Consider the following 25,748-nt stretch of genomic DNA (forward strand, 5'->3'; position numbering starts at 1 on the left):
TGTGTGTGTGTGTGTGTGTGTGTGTGTGTGTGTGTGTGTGTGTGTGTTTTGGCCCGTGCATAAAGTAGCAAGTGCTGGAAATCAGTCACTATTCAGAGAGGTGGTGGCATAAAGTGATTACCAGCACAGCCTCTGTGTGGAAAGAGGCCTCTTTAGTTCACATCATGGCCCTACCAGTTGCTAGCTATTACCCTGGGCAGGTTATTCCCTGTGCCTCAGTTTCCTCATCTGTTAATTGGGGGTGTAGTCTTATCTTCCTCTCAATTATTGTGAAGGTTGTAAGAGGCGCTTAGTAGGTATTATAGTTATCACTGTGGCTATCGTTGTTACATGCTTTTGTTGGGGAGCTGGGCGGATCCCCATTTCCTAGCATTTACCCCAGTGTCTCCTTCTCTGAAAGCCTTGGGAGACCATTTCAGAAGAAGTGAATATCGCTGGAGACTCTCTCAGTCTGGCTCTGCCCCCACCACCGGCCTCCCCGGGATCTCGGACCAGCCCTCAGGAGCTATCAGAGGAACTGAGCAGAAGGCTTCAGATAACTCCAGACTCCAATGGGGAACAGTTCAGCTCTTTGATTGTAAGTATTGGTCTTGTTCGAAAGAAAAGCTGAGCAACGTTTCATTGTTTTTTGTTGCTTTAGGAGAATCTTTTATGTAAATAGTGACCAAGGGCCTTCCAGCTCCCAGTTAACTCACATTTTCCAAAGTTCCTCCTTCCCTAGGAGAAGCAGGAGTATACTAAAATTAGCCTAAGCAGGTGAGAATCTTTCTTGATTTGGAAGGCAGCTTTGCTCACCCCATACCACTAACACTTGCTTGGTTTATAAAGAACTCAAAGAAATAAAACTCCATGATGCCTGTAAATGTTAGCGTCAACCTTGTAGAATCCTTTCCCAGCCAAAAGGCTCATGACAATAGTACCTTAACACAAACCTAGGATGTCACAGTACCAATTAAAAGCCATCAGACCTAATCAGTTCTCTTAAGTCATGTTCTGCAGGCTTTATAATTCTCATTTCACTGATAAGGGCATGAGGCTTAAGTGGCCCATCCAAGACAAGGTTTGAATGGGAGATGGAAGACATCTCCTAAGTCCCAGATTATGAACCCTTGAGAAAGATTGTGAAATTGTGACACTGTCATCAAGGTAGCATTTTAGCTTGGGCTTTCAACCATCAGAAACATACTTTCTAGAAGTTTCAGATGGGTCCAGTGCCTGAGCCCAATGGAATCAGTCACAAAGACTTCCATGTTTGACAATTCAGAATGGTGCAGAAATAACCCATAGAAAATCACTGCTTGTGCATAGAATTAAGAGCAAATGAAGTCTTTCTCAAGAAACTGAACTAAAAGATGTATGCTAATAAATGATGGTAGTCATTCCACTGAAAACGGCATCCTAGAAAAAATAGTCATTACAATGACCATAACGAACATAAATGATAGCACTGCATACAATGTAAAAGCAAATAAGTACTTACAAAATTACTGCTTTATGGTTACGGTGTTTTTATTTTAAAAGACACTGTAGGCCTCTGTTACATGAGTTGCATTTATTATTTGGCTGATGTGATTTCACATTAAAATTCTGTGACTTTTTCAAAAAGAGATGTGTCACTGAGATGAAAATGTAGTACTAAATGGACAGGATAAAAGAGATTGCGTGTATATGGGTTATTTGAATTGGTAAAACTATTGTTACAGAAACAACATAAGCAATGAAGCCCTATATTTAAAATCTATGAAACCAAGGAATTACCACAGAAACCATGGCAATAACACACCTTTAGTCAACCAAGTGAAAAACATTGTAATTTTCTTCAGCATTAATAATAAGTTAGCCATTCTAGTTCTTTGAATGGGAAGCTCCTGCATTTAATAATTCTAGATGCATCAAATATCCTTAAGACCAAAGTACAACACTGTATTATTTTCACATCATGTTAAACCGTTAAATAAGAGTTAAATAGGAGACTCTTCTCCAGTTTTGCTTATCAGGATTACTCTGTATTCAAGATCAAGAACATGAACTTTGACTGGGCATGGTAGCTCACGCCTGTAATCCCAGCACTTTGAGAGGCTGAGGCAGGCGGATCACCTGAGGTCAGGAGTTCAAGACCAGCCTGGCCAACATGGTGAAACCCTGTCTTTACTAAAAATACAAAACTTAGCCAGGTGTGGCGGGGTGCACCTGTAGTCCCAGCTACTCAGGAAGCTGAGGCATGAGAATTGCTTGAACCCGGGAAGCGGAGGTTACAGTGAGCTGAAATCGCACCACTGCACTCCAGCCTGGGTGACAGAGGGAGACTTTTATGAAAGACTCATTCCCTCACAGTAACCAATGTGGGAAGACATGAATTGTCCCCCATCCCTACCACAGAGTCTTATACCATTTACTTATCGCAGAATATTAAAAATGAGTAAATACCAGAAACTGATACCATGGATAAACTTGCTGATAAGGAGACTCTGGCTTCTGTGTGTGATCTACTGCTAATCCTCATTCATGTCAGTTAGGCTTCATTTAACCACATAGACTAAGTGAGAGGAACACTTAGGCAAATGAGAGGAACATTAGACACTACACACTAGATTTCTTTTTAGCTTGATCTCACTATTTTTAATCATTCCTATCTTTACTCCTTGAACTCCGCTTAGAAGCCAAAATTGGCAGGGCACAGAGGTTCACACCTGTAATCCCAGCACTTTGGAAGGCCAAGGTGGATGAATCACCTGAGGTCAGGAGTTAAAGACCAGCTTGACCAATATGGTAAAACTCTGTCTCTACTAAAAATACAAAAACTTAGCCAGATGTGGTGGTGGGCGCCTATAATCCCAGCTACTCAGGAGGCTGAGGCAGGAGAATCACTTGAACTCAGGAGGCAGAGCTTGCAGTGAGCCAAGATCATGCCACTGCACTCCAGCCTGGCCAACAGAACAAGACTCTGTCTCAAAAAAAAAAAAAAAAAGAAGAAGCTAAAATTATAAATACCTTATCTTTCGGAAGTAGGGCAAGATGATGTCTGAGCATCCTCAGAATATAGGATGCAACTGACTCTTTGTAATAATCAATAAATGTTGAGTAGCCACATATCACTATTTCTTCCTTGTTTGACATCACATTAAAATGTACCCAGAGGGTGCATCTTAAAGCAGACTAGAAGACTGCTGGCTTCTTTCTGTTTGTAAAGCCCCATTAGAGCGTTGCAGAGTCCTGTTGAGTCTCCTTTCCGAAAGGTTTTGTCTCCTCTTACTTTTGCCATTTATTCTAAGGACCAATCAGAATTCCAGTCTGCATAACTGAAAATTAAAGTGGAAGATGACTTTTTAAAGGATGACTGTCCTTGCTCTGGAAAGATGTTTCATTTAATTACCTTCTAATATCGAACAGTGGTGAATGAGATTGAGTGATACATTTATTAAACCAATGGAAGTAGCTTTTAAGAATATATTTCTTGATGCTTCCTGTCTTTTTCTCTTCTTCCAGCAAAGAGAACCCTCCTCAAGGTTGAGGTCATGCAGTGTCACCGACGCGGTTGCAGAGCAGGCTCATCTACCGCCGGTAACCCACGCTAATTTCCAATCATCAGTTGGTGCTTTTGGCTTTCATTTACAACCATCTGGGCTGCTGCAAAAAGAGTTTTTCCTGTGTACATTGTGTTTATCATATAAATGAGATGTTTTTAAATTTCCTGGCAAATTGCCCTAGAAAAGTAGATTTCCAATACAGAGAATTGTTATTGTCACCCAACTCTAAAATGCTGAAACCTTCATTCCTTTAGTTTGTCACCCAAATTGATACCCATTTTGATTTGCTCACTTATGTTTCTTGGTGCGTTAGTAATTCTTTGTACTTTATTGAGTTACTATAGTTACGCTCCAGTGATCTGTACTTTGAAAACACATTCCCGTTAACCAGGAAGAACTCTTCTGGGTGACCATCCACATGTTCCTTTACCTCCTAATGATCTGAACTCTGAACTCTGAAAGGCCTCTGTACCTTCTCTTTAAAGGCAGCTGTACTCACCAAGAATTTGCTATAATTCGTTCCAACTCGTTCATCATTTTAATAGCTATCAGCAAATGTAGAAGTGCAGGGGATTTCATAACAACTGATGTATGTAAAAGTAAATACTCAAGTTGGAAGGCAGAGTAGAAGTGCCTTGAGAGATGTTTGATGTATGCTTTAAAAATAAGAAATTTTACATAAATTTGTTTCTTCTTTTGGAGGTGACAATATGTGGTTTTAATGTGTTCAATTTGATGTTTCACCTTGACAGTTTTTGTCTGTTGTCACAAAACCTTGATCATTTTTAAGACTAATAATGTATTATGTATGAATTTGAGGGGGGAAAAGTACATTTAAGGTTTTTGAAATCACAGTGTCTTCCCTCTCATGTATGTTTTTTCTTGATTTCAAAGGATATTTTGGCCTAGGTTTTATTTATTTTTATGTTTGTGAAAAAATTAATGAGTATACTCGTCAAGAAAGCAGTCAAAATAATAGATTCAGTTGTGACTTATCACGGGAGAGACCTTAATCATAAGCTTGATAAGAGCTACTTTTCTGGGATGGTTCCAGTACAGGGCCCCAAAAACGAAACAATCAACTGTGATGGACTGGTGGGGTCCTTCTCAACCTCATGATTCTGTGATTTTCCTTGAATGCATGGTACTTTCTCTCCCTTTCAAAATCAACGTCAATTTTATTTCCCCAAGAGCTTACTTTCCTGAAAACTGGTGATTCCTCTCTTTCTTTGTACCCTGTGATGCTGTCAACTCACTGATCACCAGTGGCCTCTTAAATTTTGAGTGTTGGCGAATTTCAGAATCTGCCAATGATTTGACAGTGGGGGACAAAACCAGAAGAGCTTTTTATTTTTCTCCTCACTTTTTTGAGGTTGTCGTTGTTCACCCAGATCAAGGATGAGCCACCTCGGGTGGCGTGGGGGTCACACTTCCTTTGTGCTACTGGTCATCAGCGACTGCTCGGCTTTGTCTGGACAGGGTGGGTTTCAGGGGTTCTGAGCTCATGTCACCTGCCTTACAGCACTGCCACAGCGGTGGCCCCTGATTCAGCAAGCAGTGGGTTATCCCCTAAGTGCATTTCACTGATGTAAATTATCATTCACAGCCCAGTGCCCCAGCTAGGAGAGCACGTTCATCAACTGTCACGGGTGGTGAGGAACCAACGGTAATGATCCCCTTTGCCAGACACCCATGGCAGGAGGCTGTGGGCAGTCTTAATATTCGTGTAGTGGTGACTATACTCTCTTTTTAAATGTAAGATTGGCTCCTTTGTGCCACAGAGCTGCACACATTTCTTATTTTAAGCTTCTCATTCCTGGGATTGTTTAAAGAAAGGTTTTGGGTAAAATAGAATGACATTTAGTCCCACATAATTTTATTAGGAATACTAACAGGCTTTAGTTAAGTATACTTAACTTGACCATTTAGAAGATATTTTTGCCTTTAGTATCTGTACTCCTGATAAGCTTTTCCTTTTCATTAGGATGCTTCGTTAAAATAATTTGGTTGGAAGATAATCAGAGAAGCCATGGGAATTGCATGAGATTGTGCGTGTGATCCCTGGGTGTGCCCAGGGCCGTTCTCTTTTCTGTATCTCCCCTACCACTTTTTTTTTTCTTTGAGTTGGAGTTTTTGTCTTGTTGCCCAGGCTGGAGTGCAGTGACATGATCTCGGCTCACTGCAACCTCCGCCTCCCGGGTTCAAGCGATTCTCCTGCCTCAGCCTCCCGAGTAGCTGGGATTACAGGCACCTGCCACCATGCCCAGCTAATTTTTTGTATTTTTAGTAGAGATGGGGTTCACTGTGTTGGCCAGGCTGAACTCCTGACCTCGGGCAATCCACCCACCTTGGCCTCCCAAAGTTCTGGGATTACAGGCATGAGCCACCGTGCCTGGCCCCTACCACATTTTTAAAAGGAGGTTAGACTTTTCTTGTCTCCAGAATGCACCAGTGACCCTTTCTCTGCCACCAGGGGCTCTTCTCACAGGAATGAACAAGTTTCTGTAATTCCAGGGTCGGGGAGGGTCATAATTAAGTTATATAAGTGATCTGGAAAAATTGATGTTTCTCTAAGCCAGCCATTCTTACTCATTATTTTGAATAATTTATGGTATTCATGTTTGTGAGTGACTTAGATTTGACCATGTATTTTAATACCCTGTTTTCCACTTGATCCCTAAAGTTAGGCTAGCTTACAGTTTATGCTTCGAACTGCAATAGCTATTTTAAAGAATTTCCTTACTGTTCTACCTGTGGTGTATTTTGCTGTAACTGCTCATTACTTGTGGATAACTTTACTTATACAGTTGCTGATTTTCTAAAAGATGTCGATGACTTCCATTTAACGCTCAGCCTTGTACAGAGGAAAATCAAACTGGCAATAATCAGCCCAGGAGCAGTCAGCTCAGGTTAAAGTATTGAGCTGCAGTGGTTTACGTGAGTCACTGAGTCGTGTGCTGAGTGAAGCGGCCTCCAGTAGAACTCAAGACATTCTACGTAAACTGTTTCCCACCATGCACTTGCAACTTCTGTGAGAGTAGTGGAGCTTCAAGGGAGACAAGATCATTTTGTGAAATAATTTTCATAGAATTCAGTGCTGATGAACATCATCTGTATATCACCTGTGTTTGCATTTCGTTAGCCTTGCAACCTGCGTGTAGCTTTGGAGCTGTACTGGTACTGTGTATAGTTGTCGTAGCTGATGTAGTAAACGAAGGATGAGCGGAATCATTGCAGTACCAAGCTCCATGGCAAGGGTCACCCGGCAGGACAAGGTGACCCCTCTGAATGAGATCCCAGCTGGCACTTTAGAGTGCCCTTTTCTTGCCTTCTTGCCTGTACTCTCCATCATCCCCATCACTGAGTTTCAGCATGGGTTGGGTTTTTTCTTTCCACAGGCTTGGCAATATTCGTTCCTAAGTGTTCATCTACTCTGGCGCTTTACTTTCTCCCTACCTGGTTAGGTGTGAAAGGATCACATCCATTTCTCTTCTGCGGTGTCCTGCACGTTTCTCTTCCACATCCTTTGTCATGAATGCCCTTGACGTTCTGTCTTGCAATTCTGTCTCATCACCCTGTGTTTCCCTCTTTGGCATACCCTCTGTTCCTCTGCACATCACTCACACTGGTGTACTGTCCTGGGCTGCAGCCACCCTGGGATTATATCATCTCACTCCCTCTGTGTGCTCTCACAGACATATGGTGGGTACACATATGTGCACATTTGGGATGTCACGTATACATTGCTCAGCACCTTGGGTTTTTTTTTTTCTAACTTAGGGTCATTCTTCTGGGACATGTTAATAATTACATAATATTCAGTGACGTGGATGCACGACAGTGTTTATAATTTCCCCACATTCAAGGACTCTCTGCCCCCCCGCCATGCTCTTTTGACTCCGTACGCTATGCTGAAGTAACCATCCTGGTATAGCTGTCTTTCTATGATAGTGCTTTCATTCTTGTAGTCTAATGAACAAGCCCTGATTCTCAGCCAAGAAACGACAGCCCTTTGATTTATGGCAAATAAGTGCACAGTGGTGTCACTTGCTGGCCGGCTATGCCAGGGCCCTCCCCATGAGATAAAAGGAGAGGGATAGAACAATCCTTTCAGTCTTTGTTGTATGTATTCTAAAAATACACGAGGCCACCAGTACAGGGTTGGTGCAAGTCTTGGCAAATCTGCGATGGTCAGCATCAAAGTGGTTATTTTTAAAAGCATATTGAAACTTCTGCAGCTTACAATCATGTTCTTTATTTTAATGAAAAAAACAGAGCCACTAGGAAGTTCTAGCTAATGGCTTTTTGGTATCACAAAGCAGTAGTGTATTCAGTCTATGATAAAAAGCTGTGAAATATTAAGCTAAGTCGCAGTTTCTAACTGGCTTCTTCATGACTTTTTTGTTGAGCTAGCGTTAAACGTACTCACGAGCATAGAACAGCAGAAGGCTGGTTTTGGCCTCGTGGCGAGCCCTTCCATGGTCTGTGTGTAGAAGCTGAGTCCTGCCCCCTCAACTAGCTGTGTGGGGTAGGAGGCAGGGTTGCGAATTACAAATGGAATCATCAGCACAGGTTGTTCTATGTGGTCAGTTGGCAAGAACACTTTAAAGAAACATTTCCAAAATGCCCTTGCACATAAAGGTAACTAAATTACAGGTTGCCAGTCAATTTTCAAAAGAAGAGAGAATGGGCATTTTAATCAAATTTAGTGTTCTGTACTACACTCCTGAGTTTCCGCAGACTGATAGTACTGTTCACTCCTGCTGAATCTCCACACCTGAATCCAGAATGCTCTATGATCCGAGTCTTTCTGTCTTTATAAACTATCTTTATGGAGCTTTAGGATTTTATCTCAGGAAATGTTAAGAAATAGTTGCTGCATTTTTAGCAGAAAGTTTTCTTACACGTAACCTGGTAACCTGGATGGCCGGGCACAGTGGCCTGGAATCCCAGCACTTTGGGAGGCTGAGGCGGGTAGATCACCTGAGGTCAGCAGTTTGAGACCCACCTGACCAACATGGTGAAACCTTGTCTCTACTGAAAATACAAAAATTAGCTGGGCGTGGTGGCAAGCACCTATATTCCCAGCTACTCGGGAGGCTGAGGCAGGAGAATCACTTGATCCCGGGAGGCGGACATTGCAGTGAGCTGAAATTGTGCCACTGCACTCCAGCCTGGGCAACAGAGTGAGACTCTTTCTCAAAAAAAAAAAAAAGAAGGAAAGTAACCTGGTTGCTGGAATTCACACAGCTTTAGGATTCAGTTCTGAGATGATCTATAGCACATCCATGTGATTTCAGTTTATCAGTTGCCTCCTAAGTGTCCTTTCTAGAGATTCAGTAACTGCAAAAATATCCTTAAGGTTTCTAGAGCTGAGTTTTCTGATGGGCTGCCTCATTGCCTCTCCCAGAAAATAACTCAACAGGGAGCGGGGGAACGTAACAAATTCCCTTTAGTATTTCACGGATAGTTTAAACAATAATAGGTCAAAACTTGATAGCACATACTTTGCCAGAAATACTAATTGACCACAAACTTAGGTTACAACTTAGCTCAGCGGAGGAATCCATTGAAGGGCCCAGATCCATGTAGCCCTTTGTGTTGGCGTCACCACTAGAGGAGGAGGGCTTCACTTAGGTTGCATGCTCATTCACAGATGTTTAATATTCATGAAATGATTAGGTCAGTGTTGATGTTTCTTCTGCTCCTGCTGAATCTCCACACCTGAATCCAGAATGCTCTATGATCCGAGTCTTTCTGTCTTTATAAACTATCTTTATGGAGCTTTAGGATTTTATCTCAGGAAATGTTAAGAAATGGTTGCTGCATTTTTAGCAGAAAGTTTTCTTACACGTAATCTAAAATCAGCTGCTTCATGATCAATTACACAGGTGATCTTTCTCTGAAATGTGCTTTTAAGCCTGTGAGGTTAGCATATTGCTTCTCTGTGGATGAGGTTTCCAAATTACCTAGCAGTGTCTTTGTTGGTGCTTTCTCTAATTTGAGATCCTGGGGTCCACCCAGGAACTCCACATGACCACCTTCACCAAAACACATTGTTGGTAGTGCCAGGGGAAGGTGGCATAAGCACAGAAAGCAGTTGGGTTCAGAGGAAATTTGTATCCTCAGCCTAATAGCAAGAAAATGACACCTGCTAAAATACCTGGAGGGGCAGGAGAAGATCCTGGTTAGAGAAGGGAGTACCCTAAAGAGAGGCAGCTTCCTTTCGTAACCTCATGTGAGAGTTTTATTCATCCCTAAGGCATGTGCTCCTATACTTTTAGATTCTCCTAGGAGCCTTGGTGTAGCTGTTGTCAGCTCCTGGTTTCTCATCTTTTCCCCCCTTAGAGCTTGTTCTCAGGCACAGATCTTACATGCATTACCCATGCATCCAAGTCCTCCTGGGACAGCCCTGATCGCCAGCATCTGTCCCAGTGCCTCCATAAATTATCAACACATCCTTGGTTCCCAGTATTTCTCCATCCAGACTGCATTTCTTAGACCACTTCTCAGGGATCTTCTTGTGATCAAACGTGGACCGTCTAAATACAGTCACACTACACTGGACAGGTCTGAAATCCCAAAGACCGCCGAGCTTTGTTCACCTTCAAGGAAACTCACTCCTGTCAGTGGCCTTGAGTGCACAGAGCCTCGGCTGTGAGGCTGGGTGCTGGGAGACGTCCTGAGCACACAGATGACCTGGTGCTCCTCCAGGTTATATGCCACCATGTGACCGTCAGCATCCTAGAGAAGGGGCTTTGTTGGGATTTTAAAATTTTTCCCCAAAAGCTACAGTGTAAGGGTCCTAAACCGATGGAGGAATGTAAGACTCAGCTGAAAGAGCACCCCACAGGAGCTACAGCACGGAAGCATCCAGAGTGTCCCTCTCATACACAGCGACATTGGACAGTTGGAAATAACGTTAAGCTCTACCTAGTTTGGCAATGGAATTTAGCAGCTAGAACAGATTATAATGTTTTTCCCTTTCCCTGTGACCACCTTAGCGACCGTTTACATTTAAGACTATGAGGTCTTAGAACCAAGTTCTGTAAGAATTTAGACTCCACAACTGTGTGGGGTTCATTTGTAGATTTGAAGCTATTGGAAATCCATTGCTGTTTTCCAGACACTTGGAAGTGTTTTCTGTGTAAATAGAACTAACTAACTTTGTCTAGAGAAAATAATTATCTGGGTGTACATTACTTTATTAAACTGATCAGAAAACAAATGCAAGGTATGAAATAATAATGATTTCTTGCACAAACAGCCATCAGTGGCCTATGTACATACCACGCCGGGTCTGCCTTCAGGCTGGGAAGAAAGAAAAGATGCTAAGGGGCGCACATACTATGTCAATCATAACAATCGAACCACAACTTGGACTCGACCTATCATGCAGGTACGAAGATCGTCCTCCAACTTAAAACCGCAGGCCGTAGATGCCACGGTGTCCGTGACCCACCTCCTTTCCTGATGTTTATGTGTTGCTCTCAAAGACCCATATTTGTCAAAGCTTTCTCACAAAGAAAATGCATTCCTTTCAATATAATAATAGCCTAGGGAAGAAATTTGGTTTTCAAATCAGTTTATCACTGAATACATTTTAAAAATGTGACGTGAAACATATTTTCAAAGCAAGAGCCTATTGCAGTGCGTAGCTTCTTCCCCATCCCACCCCCTTAATCCGAGGCTAGTTTTTATGCTGGGCTAGTGATTCATTTTTATCTCCCTTAAATGTGTTTCCCCATCCTTTCCCCCATCATTATGTTTAATTATTTCCTCCACGCTTTAAATAGGCCAGACCTCTTATTATTGCTGGTTGCGTTGTTGTTTGGGTTCGCGCTCCTAATCACACACACAGGGAGAGACTCCTATGAAGCTAACTTGTTTTTGCCTCCAAAATAGCTTGCAGAAGATGGTGCATCCGGATCAACCACAAACAGTAACAACCATCTAATCGAGCCTCAGATCCGCCGGCCTCGTAGCCTCAGCTCGCCAACAGTAACTTTATCTGCCCCGCTGGAGGTGAGACGGCTACCTCATCTAAATGGACTCACTCTGTCCTGTGACTCCCCATTCTTTCTTCTCTCTTAACTCTGCCTTCAGTTTCGCAGCCACCTCCTCTCTCTGATCAGTCATTGTGTTGGTGGTGAAGGGTGTTCTCGTGCGACCTTTCTACCTGCTTCTCTGTCTCGCCCAGTTAACATTCCTGGACTCTCTCACCTGATTCTCATTCTCATTTGGCTGAGGCCATGGTGACTTGTGCTGGATGTGGGCAACTCTCTTTTCAGGACTTCCACCGTTCTTGTTGTGTTTCGCTCCTTTTTTGCCTGTTACCGCATTAGAATTGCATACTCCCTCTTTCAGATTCCAAGTGCTGATATTGAGTTGTTTAACATAGCTGTTGCTTTGATCATTTTTTTTTTTTCCGACTGTAGGGCCTTTCATTATATGGGCTTATGTGTTTCTGATGCACATTGGCATCTCTGCATCATGGCTGGGCATCTGCTTGTGCTCTCTGTCGTGTTTGTGTTGTTTTGGTGCCATCCTTTAACATCACAAATGTCAGAGTTAGAGAAGCCAAATAGCAAATGTCTGAGGTCCTAAGCTTTCCTGTGTCTTAGAGACAGCTGTGGGCTTCTCCATGCCCTGGGTCAAGATGCTGATAAGTGGGAATAGATGCTTTCTCTTCCACACTCTGATATAAATGTCATGGGTAACAACTGTGAGATTCCAGATCGTTTTTATTGATGTAGGTTTTTCTTTTTTCTTTTTTTTTTCCCCCTCTAAAACTTGCCAATCTATTCTTCATTAGACTGTGAGCTCATTAAGAGCAAGGGCACGTTTCTCTCCACTCTGTAAAATCTCCATCCATAACGCTTAGTACAGAATAGTATTTTTGGTATACTGAGTGGCTACCAAAGGATGGTGGTTATATGTACTTAATATTGGTCGTGTGTTTATCCAACAGAGAAAATGTAAAGTTAGGTTGATTTAAAAGTAAATGAATGATGGAAAACAGGTTTTGGGGGATCCTCCCTCTTGTCCGTCTCCAAAGAGGAGCCTTCTGCAGTACCCTGGTACATTTTGGCACATTGAAATCGCACGTGCTAAAGAGTTCTAATGCTCATTGTTATTCTTTAGGGTGCCAAGGACTCACCCGTACGTCGGGCTGTGAAAGACACCCTTTCCAACCCACAGTCCCCACAGCCATCACCTTACAACTCCCCCAAACCACAACACAAAGTCACACAGAGCTTCTTGCCACCCGGCTGGGAAATGAGGATAGCGCCAAACGGCCGGCCCTTCTTCATTGATCATAACACAAAGACTACAACCTGGGTAAGGCTGCTCCTTTTATTTGGCTCCGTTTTCATCATCAAGCCTGGCATTACTTTATTTTGTTACTCCATGTTTGCAGTTCTTGCAGAGGAATTGGATTGACTGTAAAGGGTGTCTCTAGAGGGTCTCCTTAGCCTGCACCTGGCCCCTGCACGGATGGGCAGGTGGGAGTGGGGGGGCACAGGCTGGTACCTGTCTTTGCTATTGGTGCTGGGACCGCCTTTTCTCCTGGAAAGCTCTGGTTTAGACAGTCGGCCATACTGGGCGGAAAGGTACTGCTCTGTGCTGTTAAGATTTTGTTTTCATTTCATCCCATCTCACAAAGTGATCTCATTAGGAGTTAGAATCATTTTCAAATAATTTTTTCTTTTGTCATTTTCTTTTTGCACTTTGGGTTGGCATTACCCACCTTCTTTTGATTTGTCACTTTAGTTTTTACTGTTCACAGTATTCACACGTCTGTGCTACATTTTCATGCCTTTAATCATGGGGTAGGGGACGTACTGAGTGACTTTGGTTGTAAATCTAATAGCTCCTTTTTATGATCATTTTGTCAGAATTGATTTTTCTTACCATGCACCTCTTTCATGTGCTCCTGAATTGTATGCAAGAAAGTGTCTGTACATTGTATTATCTTGAGCAAAATGACATTAATCAAAGGTGAATAAGCATATCTTTGTATTTCTCCATCAGTTCTTTATTTCTTTAGCTCAATCAGCAGGTGGCTTTTTCAGTGTAGTATATAGTTCTTTTAAAAGTCAGTTGGTATTTTCTGCTATATAATCTCTATACATGTAATGAAACTGAAATTACTTCCCTTATTTCTGGCTATTTTTGATACTGCAGATGGTTTTTCTTCCTGTCTTGTTATATTCCCATCTAATTGTCTGGCTAGAGTTAACTCAGAGTTTAACTTGGTCCTATTATCTGTGCTGTTTGCTCAGAACCACTGTTATGGGAATGCTGGTTGAGTTTTGGTGATTGTCACTGTCCCTAGCTCTTTGGTCTTGGATCAACAGTGAACATATACCCTAAATTCCCATTTCTAGTGATGGACATTAAGTGTGTCCGTTTGCTAGATCAGGAACAAGCCCTGACCAAGGGGATTTGGGCTGTCATTTTATGCCTTGCCCATTGTGTGGTATCAGTTCAGTCCAGCAGGTCTAGAGGATGTGCTCCTAGAATCCTTTGGATTATGGGACATTGTGTCTTCAAGGGCGTTCTTGGCATTTGGGGCAGGGACATTTGTGCCTTCAGTTTCAGGCCACTTAACCTTGGCTCCTGCCGCCAGGTGCTAATGGTCACCATTACCCCCACCCCAACATAGCAACGACCAAAAATGCCCTACCCATTTCAAAACAGCCCTAAGTGCGAATCACTCAATGAGCTCTTTCCATTTTAAAGTAATAGAGTGGCCTGCCAAGATAATTTCTCATTTAGATCTGGTAACATTCATTTGGTAAACTGATAACTGCTTCTAAGGCATATAGTAACATGTAGGTTCGTTTGACTTTCCTACTGGTCTGAAAATAATGTTACAGATTTGCAGGCAAGACAAGAGGAAGAGACTGACAGCTCTTTGGAAAATATAGCCATGGAGATTGGTTTTTAATATTTTCTCTTATTACCATGGAACCCCTGACTGCCCTGCCAGTGTTCTCATTTACTATAGCACTGCTGTAATTTCGAGTCCTTAGCCAGAAATGGGCTCCAGAAATACGGGCTAATGAATATAAAAGTAGATGGATTAGTGTAAGGAGCCACTGTGGCTTGCCAACATAAGCTATGATTTTAGTAATTTCAACTAGCTTAGTAATCGAATCCCCTAACCTTTCACAGCCTTTCAACAGCAGTGTAATTGCTGTTGGGCAGATCGTATTTTAAGTTAAACAGCACTCACTTTATTTATTGCCTGCATTGTTGCTGAATGAAACCCATTTTTAATTTCCAGTTGTGCCTTTTTACCCAGATAGTTGTTATTGACTAATTTACTGATTTAAAATTATAATCTGTTAGAACAACATTTTATTGCCGCTGCCAGTATGGAAAGTCCTCAAGGTAACAACTGGAAATTCCACAAGTTACTCCTTCTTAGGCGAACTCAGATGTGCTGACACAGCTGCGTGATCACGTCTAAACAAAGGCCTAGGCAGGATTCTCCCTGCGGAAGACACACCCTAAATTGACTGTTCATTTTGACAAAAGATGGAGGGACGGAGGGAAGCGTGAAGATAATTTGCAGCTTAAAAATCTGTGAGCTGGTTTAGGGGTTTGCTTTGTTTTTTTATTTTTGAAAGAGGAAGTGAACAAATGAGAGAACAGCATAGCTATTCTTAGATTTGAATATTAGAATAGAAAAAGGAAAAACCCTGATAGGACAGGTTGAGAATGATGAAAATAGCACTCCTTCCTCCATCAGCCTGGGCAGTGTTGATTCTTACACCAACCAGAAGCCTGAAAAGGACATTTCCCCTCTGTACATTGGGAAATTTAAAAATTGTATTGAAATATGTCATAAAACATGACCTTACACACACACATATTGAAGGCAGTCTATCATCAGTCTATTTGGTTAAAGTTTGACTTCATTCTTCTTTTATTATTATTTTTGAGATGGATTCTCACTCTTGTCCAGGCTGGAGTACAACAGCACAATCTCAGCTCACTGCAACCTCTGTCTCCTAGGTTCAAGCGGTTCTCTTGCCTCAACTTCCTGAGCAGCTGGGATTACAAGTACATGCCACCACACCCAGCTAATTTTTGTACATTTTTTAGTAGAGATGGGGTTTCACCACGTTGGCCAGGCTGGTCTCAAACTCCTGACCTCAAGTGGTCCTCCTTCCTTCCTTGGCCTCCCAAAGTGCTGGGATTATAGGCGTGAGCTACTGTGACAGGCCAGGTTTAGCCTCATTCAAACAAAGATTGGCTTTGTTCCCCGCCTGGTTCAGGCCTTTCAGGGAGTGCATGTAGGAGGCCAGGGGCTTGGGACGGATGTGCCGAGGAGGGCAATCCAGCTAAGGGAGCAGCTCGGAGCATGTGTATACAGGTTGAGTATCCCTAGTTTAAAGATTCAAAATCCAAAAATCCAAAGTCTGAAACTTTGTGAGCACAAGCATGACACTCAGGCAATAAATGCTCATCAGAGCATTTCAGATTCTCAGATTAGGGATGGGGAACCAGTAAGTATAACTGCAAGTATTTTGAAATTCAAAGCCCCTCTGATCCCAAGCATTTTGAGTGAGGGATGCTCAACCCATATTAGTGTATTTATGCCTTTCACAGATGAAGCATGGGCTCATTTTTGTAGCAAGATCACACCCTAGTTAAGTTGCAGGTTCGTTTTCCATCCAAGTTCAAACTAATAAAACTCATTTTACCCTAGGCTTGGGTTGCTGGTCTCTTCTAAGATGGAAAAAATAAAGAAAAAAGACACATCTGGTTTTTTTTTATCCCTGTATTTTATATATTTTGAATTATGAAAGCCTTTTTTGAAAAGATACCGTTCTTTGCATGTTGTTTAAAAACACTTTCAGCCAGGTGCAGTGGCTCACGCCTGTAATCCCAACACTTTGGGAGGCCAAGGAGGGCAGATCACAAGGTCGGGAGATCGAGACCATCTGGCTAACATGGTGAAACCCCATCTCTACTAAAAATACAAAAATTAGCCAGGCATAGTGGCACATGCCTGTAGTCTCAGCTATTTAGGAGGCTGAGGCAGGAGAATTGCTTGAACCCAGGAGGGCGGGGGTTGCAGTGAGCCAAGATCACATCACTGCACTCCAGCCTGGGTGACAGAGCGAGACTGTCTTCAAAAAACAAAAACAAAACACTTCACTTTCAACTTGATTGAGGGAAGCAATTTTATATTACACATAAAAGAGTTCCCTTATGACACCGAAGAAAGGAAGAAACAGCCAACATACTTTATGCATTGAATCTTTTATTTTCGTATCCTCAGAGACCTCGTTAGTATTCCAGCTGCTCATCAGCCCTAAAGTTGTCCATAGCTAATAGGGAGCCGTGACTGCCATGTCACGTGCTCTGTCAATTAAGGAGAGATGCCTGCCTCCTCGAGTGGCTCAGTAGGAGTGGGGATTCAGGGGTGACCACTAGCCTTAGCCCTCAGAGCTTATTCATGGCAGCTGCTTCCATTATTTTTATTATTGTCGATATAATAAAATAACATTATAAACCTCAAGGCCTCTGGCCCTCACAGTCTGTGAAGTCTGGGTTTCCACACAAGACCACTTAGTAGACCTTTGAAATTGAGTTGGTTTTATACTTCATGCTCTGCCCCTCACTGCCCCCACCCGACACTTTTCTCTAATTTCAGCTTCTTCCTCCCCTCTTCTACCCCTTTAAATCACCAGCCTTTTACCAGTGGGGCTGATTGTCTTTCACGATAGCCTACATGTGATTCCAAGGCATGGCTGGCCTTGTGTGTGGCCTCCAGAAACCCTGCCCTCTTTCATGTAATAGCAGTCCTAGGCTCTCTGTAAACCTGGTGTGCTCATGGGCTATGTGGAAATGCAAGGATCCCCTGCTGGTTGTGACATTGCCTGGTCCAGATCAGAGTTAGCATTGAGTGGTAGTTCAGTGCTTTCACTTTTTCCTCTGTCTGTAGTTAACCAGTCACAACTGCTTACCAGTTTATCAGCTTCTTGGACCTTATCAGTCCTAAATCTGCTTAGCATATTTGTTTATATTCTGTGTATGTCAGCGTACTACAGAATGCTGTCATTGTTTTGTGCCTCTGCTTAACCTGTTAAAATATATATTGGGTTCAGGGTCAGTATTCATCACCAACTGCTAACATGATTTCTTTCTTCATTTAAAAATTTGCCTAGCTAACAAGAAGCAAAGGTCGATTTTTGTTGTTCATGGTCTTTTTTGATTCTTGTCAATTCCCAAGATCTACGATTATGATTCAGTGATACTGTGACTTAGGTGGTTGACTTGGGAAGCAGAAAAATCAGTAATTTGACAGCAGCAACAGCTCTATTATAAAATTGAATGAAGCTTGTGCCAAATGTCTTAACAGTTTACTCTTTTTAACCTTAAGCTTATTTGGTTGACAATGTGTTTTTCTGAGTTTTATCATTTATTTTCTAATCTTTCGAGTGTAAAGATTCTCCTTTTTCTTCTTTTTTTTGGAGGCAGGACTCACTGCGTCATCCAGGCTGGAGTGCAATGATGCAGTCACAGCTTGCAGGTCACTGCAGCCTTGACCTCCTGGCTCAGGTGATCCTCCCACCCCCGCTTTTCAGGTAGCTGGGGCAGGCGTGTATCACCACACTCAGCTAATTTTTTGTGTTTTTTGCCAAGAGGGTTTTGCCGTGTTGCCCAGGGTGGTCTCAAACTCCTGGGCTCAAGCAGTCCTGCCTTGGCCTCCTGAAATGCTGAGATTACAAGTGTGAGCCACTGCATCTGGCCTTACACTGCATTTTTTTTTTTTTTCTTTTTTTTTTTTTGAGATGGAGTCTCATTCTGTTGCCCCAGTCTCGAGTTCAGTGGCATGATCTTGGCTCACTGCAACCTCCATTTTCTGGGTTCAAGCAATTCTACCCCAGCCTCCCGGGCAGCTGAGACTACAGGCACACACAACCACACCTGGCTAATTTTTGTGTTTTTAGTAGGAACATAATTTTACCATGTTGGCCAGGCTGGTCTCGAGCTCCTGACCTCAAGTGATTGGCCTACTTCAGCCTCCCAAAGTGCTGGGATCACAGGAGCGAGCCACCACACCTGGCCTACACTGCATTTTAACTGGGTCTGCATAAGTGAGAGTCAGCCCCTGGGCTCTGGGTCATAACCTTTGGGCAACTTTTTGTTCTCTCTGAAACTGCATTTACTCATCTAAAGAAACAGAGACCATGTGCCCAACCTCCTAACAAGGTCTGCTGCAAGATCATACATCTGACCATGCCTTGGATATCATGAAGCCTGACCCAAGATGTCAGGCTTTTGTTGATTCTCTGTGGTATCTTATGAAGCCTATGCATTAAGGAAAAATTTTTGTAAACTTTTAAATATTAATTAGCAGAACTTGGTCAAGAATCTCACTAAAGTCATATCGTAGCTTTGTGACTTTGTCTGATGAAGGCGACTCCTGGAGTAGCCACATGACCTCACAGACCAGATTCACAGTATCTGCCAGGTTCAGGAAGGAGTAGAGGGGAACACAAGAGCCCCTTGTGTTCACAACGCACTCCCCTCACCAGGAGCTTGAGACCCATAGAGAGATTTTGAAGCCGTTGTTCCCACTCCCTCTTCCTGCTACATTCTCTGGCACCCTCCATTCTGGTTTCCCTAGTAACATCACTGCCGGGACTCTCTTCCTCTTCTCCTTCTCAAGGTCTCAGGGAAATGGTTAACCTTTCATGTAAATATTCTTACTCTCTTGTTTCCACCAATCACAAGAAGGAAGAGCACAGTCTGTGCTGAGAGACGGTCAGCCAGGCTTCCTGTGTGAAGCAGAGATGGGACCCATCTCATGCTCCAGGCATGGACAGTCTGGTTGCTTTGAAACATACACCTCAAGAGGAAAAGTACCGAGTAACGGCACATAGATACTTCCACTTAACATCTACTGCCTTTTACGTTTTTCTTGCAGGAAGATCCGCGTTTGAAATTTCCGGTGCATATGCGGTCAAAGACATCTTTAAATCCCAATGACCTCGGCCCCCTTCCTGTGAGTACGCTGGAGACACATGGAATGGTCTGAAAATGTTTGTTCAATTATCCACTCAATGTTGATGGGGAGGGCCTGTGGGCCTTCTCTTTCTCCAAGCTTCGTGGCTCTCGTTGGTTTGTGTTTCTTAATAGAATTGGGTGTTTAGCTGAATTGTGATTGTACATTATAGTTCATATGATACGCAGTACTTGTAAAAGAGGTTTCTGAATGACTAGCCTCTAGTTGAAGATAGACCTTGTACACAGGATGTTCAAGAGACATTCTCTGCAGGTGACAGTTTAAGTGGCACTCATTTATTTTGTAACTTAGCAACCACTGAGTTCCAGCCATATTGCTGATTAAGTCATCAGAACAAAAGTAATGAAAATAGTATGGGAGGAGAAGGTCTAATTAATCATAGAAAGTTTCTATAAGTCATTTAAGCTGCAGATTTTTTGTTTTTTTCTCCCTTGTTGGTGACAGTTCAGCAGGAGTTGAGCTACATACTTAAAATTGGATTTTGAATGAAACCTTCACATACATCCTCCTTGACGCCTCACTCTCAATTTTAAAAAGCCGTGGGGGATGACAGGGCAGTGGTTGGACTCCAAGGCTATTTTTAAATGGGAGTTTTTGTTGTTTTCCAAGGCTTTTTGTTGCCTGGTATATTAGGGCAACATTTTAGCATTATTCATTAGGTTATACGGGTATGCCACACCAAATCTGTTTGGTTCCTGGGTTCAAATAGAACCAGGGATTGAATTTAGAAAATGAAAGAGCATTTTTTCGGAATCTCTTGGATTCCTGAGGTTTACCTAGTAAATAGGGATAGTTCAGATAAGGAGATCATACCAGCTTTATCTTAAAAAACTTATCCAATTCTATTTAGTTCCTGAGTTTGACAAGCAAAAGTTTGTGGCAGATAATACCTGTATTATATCATCAACTACCTAGCTAACACACATACAGTAGCTGTGTCTGACATTTTTCTATTAACCCCCTCTTCCCTTCCTTTAGTACTCAGTGTTTATTTAATTCAGCGAGCTACTCAACTTCAAGCCCCACTGTTCATGGAATGCTGCAGTTAGCCTTCGAAGCTTTTGAGCTAGCAGCCTGTTTCCTGTTCTTCAGACAGTTAGCGCATCTGAGACTTGAGCATGTGATAAAGCGTGTTGCTAGACATTGTCAAGAGTTAACTGGAAGTGTTCGTATTTAGTTCATTCTCAATGCAAAAATGGACCCTAGCAGAAAAGAGTACAGAGGTGTCCTGTAGTTTTTAAATTTTGCCTTTGATTTTGGAACTCCTAGCTAATGTTTGCATTTTCTCTCTCCCTTCCTTCCCTGGATACTAGCCTGGCTGGGAAGAAAGAATTCACTTGGATGGCCGAACGTTTTATATTGATCATAGTAAGTAGGCAGTGGTATGGACACACAGGAGTTGCGGGTTCGAGGGAAGGGAGTCATTCAAACGTTATAGTGAAAGCTTTGTCATTTTACTCTTTATCTAGGCAGCCAGGTGTTATGTGGAGAAAATGATACCAGAGAATCAGTGCCTTCATACGGTACTGTGCATTCACCCCAAGTTTGCTTAAAGTAGCCCATCAAGCTTTCACCCAATCTGACCTTGTGACCTATTAACGTTTTCTTTTTTATTTTTAATTTTTAAACCACATTTTGGTTGATCCCTTGACTTTTGCACATTTAATAAATACACTCTGGTAATAGAAAATAAGATTAGAAATGATTATTTAGTCACAAATGTGTGAACAGTGCTTGAAGCAGCATGTAAGTTTTTTAAACCCTGCCTTCAAGGGTCCTTTGGCAGGATGCCCGCTCTGACCTTATTTTCTATTCATGGCATGTTTCCTTGCACCCATGACACTAATATACATGTATTTTCTGGAAATCGTAGTATATTTGCTATAGATATTTGCTCCAGCTCCTATGAATAAATGTGTGATTTCTTGTTCCAACTAAAAGTACAACTAATAAAAGTTCGCTTTTTAGCCAGTGGGATTTTTTCTTTCTCATTCTTTTTGGAGGTGACATGTTCTTCATGGAATCATATTTCCATGTCCCTTAAAGTTTCTGAAAAAGCATATTAAAAAGAAGCCTTCAAATAGATGTAGAGTTCAAACCATGCGTGCAATTTGGCAGTATCTTGGTCTTTGCTTTTATTTGGTTCATGAACAGTCTCACCAGGTTTCCCTGGCTTCACAATTTCCTAACTAGACAAAAAAACATTGATGAGCCACTTGCTGAGAAGTCTGGCTACAAGTAATCCCCCCACATACAGGACTGGTCACTATCTCATAGGCACAGCACATTTTTCAGATGCAACTTTGCGGCTGAGTACATTGTGAACAGAACTTCACATTCAGGCCCAGGGGGTTGAGGGCTTATTATAAATTGAAGTAAGCAAGAGTACCAGCAGTTTACAATTCACCTGAAAGTAGAAGTCCTAGGTATATTTAGAGGGGTGGGCTACCGTTTGTTTAAACCAGATATTTCAAGGTGCAGAGACTTCGTTTTTGTCTGTTATCAAAAAAGTGCTGATTTGCCTACTTTCCAGAATTTCATAGTAAGCATAAAGTATTTTTCCTGCCATAAATGCCTTCACATATGTGTATAGCTTACTTTTTCCTTAATATACTATTTATTTATTTATTTTACTCTTAAGACAATTTACTAAAATGAGAGAGAGATCACACCTCTTTTTCCCATGAAAAACAAAATAATAGTTTCCAGCTTGGTGCATTGGCTCACACCTGTAAATCCTAGCACTTTGGGAGGCTGAAGTGGGAGGACCACTTGAGGTCAGGAGTAGAGACCAGACTGGCCAACGTGATGAAACCCTGTCTCTACTAAAAATGCAAGTAAATATTAGCTGGGTGTGGTGGCGCGTACCTGTAATCCCAGCTACTCAGACGGCTGAGGCAGGAGAATCACTTCAACCTGGGAGGTGGTCATTGCAGTGAGACAAGGTCACACCACTGCATTCCAGCCCGGGTGGCAGAAGAGACTCTGTCTCAAAAAAAAAAAAGTTTCCTTTATACTGTGCGTCACAATTCCGGTTTTCAGACAGGCATGAATAATACTGATCATTTTACTAAAACAAGGTCTTTACTGGTAACACTCTTGGTCTGTGACACATAGAGTGCATTGCACACAATATCGTGACAGTGTTCTGGCTGGAGATCTGATGCTTAGGTCAACCTACAAAGGATGTCGTGAATGTGTTTTGGCAAGGAGCCAAAAACAGAAAAACGTGACTACAAAGCACTATCCTGGCATACATTAAAATAGTAAAAATCACCAACTATTTCACTAGTGGTGTCACAGACCTAGTATAAGATATAGCAGATGCTTGATAAATGGTGACTTGAAATCAGGGTCATGGAGGGTCAGTGGTGGAGCTCTTAGGAAATTGCTGTCTTTGATCAAAAAGTGGAGTAAACTCCCTTGAGGAGCAGCAGACATCTCCCTCCAGCTCCCCACATGCACTAGTCTGAGGCTGGCTCAATTCCAGCTTACTGGAAGGTGGAAGAGAGTGACTACCTGCTAGATGCCTGGGTTCTTCCTTACTCCTGATCAGTTGTGCAGTTACTCCAGCACTCTGCTTAAACATTTCGTCATTTCACTTGCCTGGGACAGCACCCTCAAGGCTCCTTGTGTACTCTATACAGAGCCTGATGCAACTAAGCTGTGCCAATATGATATTTGTGGCCATTAACTTGAAGATTAAAATTTCTTTTGCCTTTGCACAACCATATTGAAAGACTCTGTTAAAAAGATATAGCATAAATTAGGTGACCAAAAACCGTTTAAGGAAAGGATTTGTTTACGAGAGCCCCCTTTGCTGTTCATGCTACATTTCTGCCATTTCTCCATAATTCATCAAGGTGTACTTAATGGAAAGCTGTAGAGCAGCACACAGCAACAAAACAGTTCAAGTTGTTTGCCTTTCCACAAAATTTAGTCTGTGAGAATGGCAGAATATCTTTTGAAGAGGCTTTATCAGGCTGACGCATATATTCCAAATGGGTTGAATTGCTTGGAAGATGACATTTAAGAATGTCCTTCCCATCAGAATAAAGCCTCTTTTTCTAAGCAATTTTCTAACAAAACTCAACATCTGATTTTGCTGTCATAATGCCTGTAGGATAGCAACCAGCTTATGCCTGCATATGCCACATTGCTGTGAACGCCATAATCTTGTAAATTGCCTAGAGTCATCCTATCTTCCAGCATAGCTGGCACGTGTGGTCCACATGGAATTACAGACGAGACAATGAGATCTACTTGTCTTTGAATAATTATTTCTGCTTCCTATATTTTTCCTGAGAAGTGATAGATTTTCAAGATTAACAATACTCAGCCATCTTAAGGATTTAACTTCAAAACCAATGACTGATCAAAACTAATGTCTTTAGACTCCTTGATTCCTTTGGTTGCTGTCTGTGGAATAGCTCCTGGCTCTCAGAGGTTAAGGGGAGGTCCTGAACTGAATCTCTACATTTTGTAGGAATGATTTCATTCTTCTTAAAGACCAGGTATGCCTAGCAGCTGAGTAATTGGCCACAGGTATCCTATCTACAATATTAGAAGAGAAAATTGAATTCCAGTGACTTCATAAAGTCCTATATTAATCTTTCCTGTCAACAGTCTTACTAGACCTGTTCATCATGGCTAAATTGAGTTTCTCATCCTTCCACTTTCCTCTTGTCCTTGGATAACTGGCTACCATACTTTCATACATTGACCATACTTCGCTGCAGAATTCTTTATCATCACCATGTGGAAACTTGTGTTGTTCCAAAAGCTTGGGCTGTTTTAAAGGGTCTTTGTTTGCACCATCAGTTTCATTCAGTCATTTTTTAAAATAATGTGTTAAGTTCCTGATACCTGCTGGAACTGGTCTTAAGTGGTAGAGAGGAGGTTGCAGAGATAAATAACACACATTCCGTGTCCTCGAGGAGCTTAGGTCCAGTGCGAAGTACCGGGAGATAGTTCATGTGTTAGAAGAGTGAATCAATTGTTAACAGAAACGAAAGAGGCAAGACCTGCATCTACTTGAGGGGGTGGTTGGCCACAGGGATGGGGTCCTGCAAGAGGCCCTGAGGGAATGGGTTACTTTTCAGATGGATGACAATCACTGAGTGGGACTGAGGCAGGCAACCCCCAGGAAGAGGGGGTTGAGTGATCCTAGGAATCATGGAGAGGTGTGAATATGTGTGGATGCTGCCACATTCAGAGAAACGCAGCATTGCTCCAAACAGCTAGTGTGCCATAGGGTCCGGCATGGCGCAGAGGCCAAGCCATAGGGAATCTGCCAGGTGTGGGGACTCGGGCTTAAGCCACAGGCAGTGGGGAGCTCCCAGGGGATTTCCCAGACTGGAGGGATGGGGTCAAAATCGTTCTTTAGAGAGATCCTTTTGGCAGACCTGTAGAGGACATCTTGAACCAGGGGGATTGAGACAATTCCCAGTGAAGTCCAGAGAACAACAGTTCAGGGAAAAAAATAAAAAGCTCTCTAGCAAGAAACTTATCAGGGAGAGAGAGGGATGGTCCAGGACAATCAGAGTGAGTGACGTGGCCAGGTTCCTGGTTGGGACAGTAAGTGGATTGTGATACTGCACATTGGAAGGCAAGGTCACATTACCAGTTTTGGTGTTGGGTGATCATAAGTTTGGTTTTGGTAGAGTTGAGCTGAAGTTCTTATGGGAAACCCAGGTGCAGATGTCCAAGATGGAGCTTGAAGTTCAGGTCTGCTCTGAGGACTTGTGAATCCTCATGAGTCAGCAGTTGTTAATGTATTTTCTGCTTTGATGACAACCTCCACTGTTACGGTTATAATCCAAATTGGTGTTTTAAGGCACAGTTTTTACTCAGCTATATTCCATTTCCTTTATTTGGTTTTCTTTTCTCTTGTTTTCCATCACAATAGCAACTTTTACTTTCCAAAGTCTTCTGTGAAAGGTAAGGGACCCAAAAATGCCTTTTGCGTCCATCAAGATCTTCTCAAATAGTTGAGATTTTTCATGTAAATTTTCTGCCAGCATGAAAACAAAAGATTCTACAATCATCACCTGCTTTGGTAGCTTTTTTTTTTTTTTTTTTTTAGCTTTCCTCTGCTTTTATTAAAATAATAATAAGACTTTTTAAAATTCCTAATATGATCATTAAAACAGAATTCACTAATTATT

General features: G+C 42.2%; 1 protein-coding gene across 17 annotated transcripts in view; it reads left to right on the top strand.

The window, feature by feature from the left end:
- Positions 1-25,748, top strand: part of NEDD4L (NEDD4 like E3 ubiquitin protein ligase) — a 356,397-nt gene that overhangs the window by 284,867 nt on the left and 45,782 nt on the right. For 6 of the 17 annotated variants that reach the window (XM_032293592.1, XM_032293595.1, XM_032293597.1 and 3 more), the window contains 9 exons: positions 401-577; positions 3,487-3,561; positions 5,134-5,193; positions 10,795-10,926; positions 11,433-11,552; positions 12,672-12,869; positions 19,483-19,560; positions 20,895-20,949; positions 21,051-21,104. In XM_032293592.1, coding sequence (XP_032149483.1) covers positions 401-577; positions 3,487-3,561; positions 5,134-5,193; positions 10,795-10,926; positions 11,433-11,552; positions 12,672-12,869; positions 19,483-19,560; positions 20,895-20,949; positions 21,051-21,104 — 949 coding nt within the window. The remainder of the gene's footprint in view (positions 1-400; positions 578-3,486; positions 3,562-5,133; positions 5,194-10,794; positions 10,927-11,432; positions 11,553-12,671; positions 12,870-19,482; positions 19,561-20,894; positions 20,950-21,050; positions 21,105-25,748) is intronic. The other 11 variants (XM_032293594.1, XM_032293599.1, XM_032293600.1 and 8 more) reach the window with 4 other exon arrangements.

This window comes from Sapajus apella, unplaced genomic scaffold, assembly GCF_009761245.1.
Source record: "Sapajus apella isolate SASKATOON/1434 unplaced genomic scaffold, GSC_monkey_1.0 scaffold30, whole genome shotgun sequence".
NCBI lineage: Eukaryota > Metazoa > Chordata > Mammalia > Primates > Cebidae > Sapajus > Sapajus apella.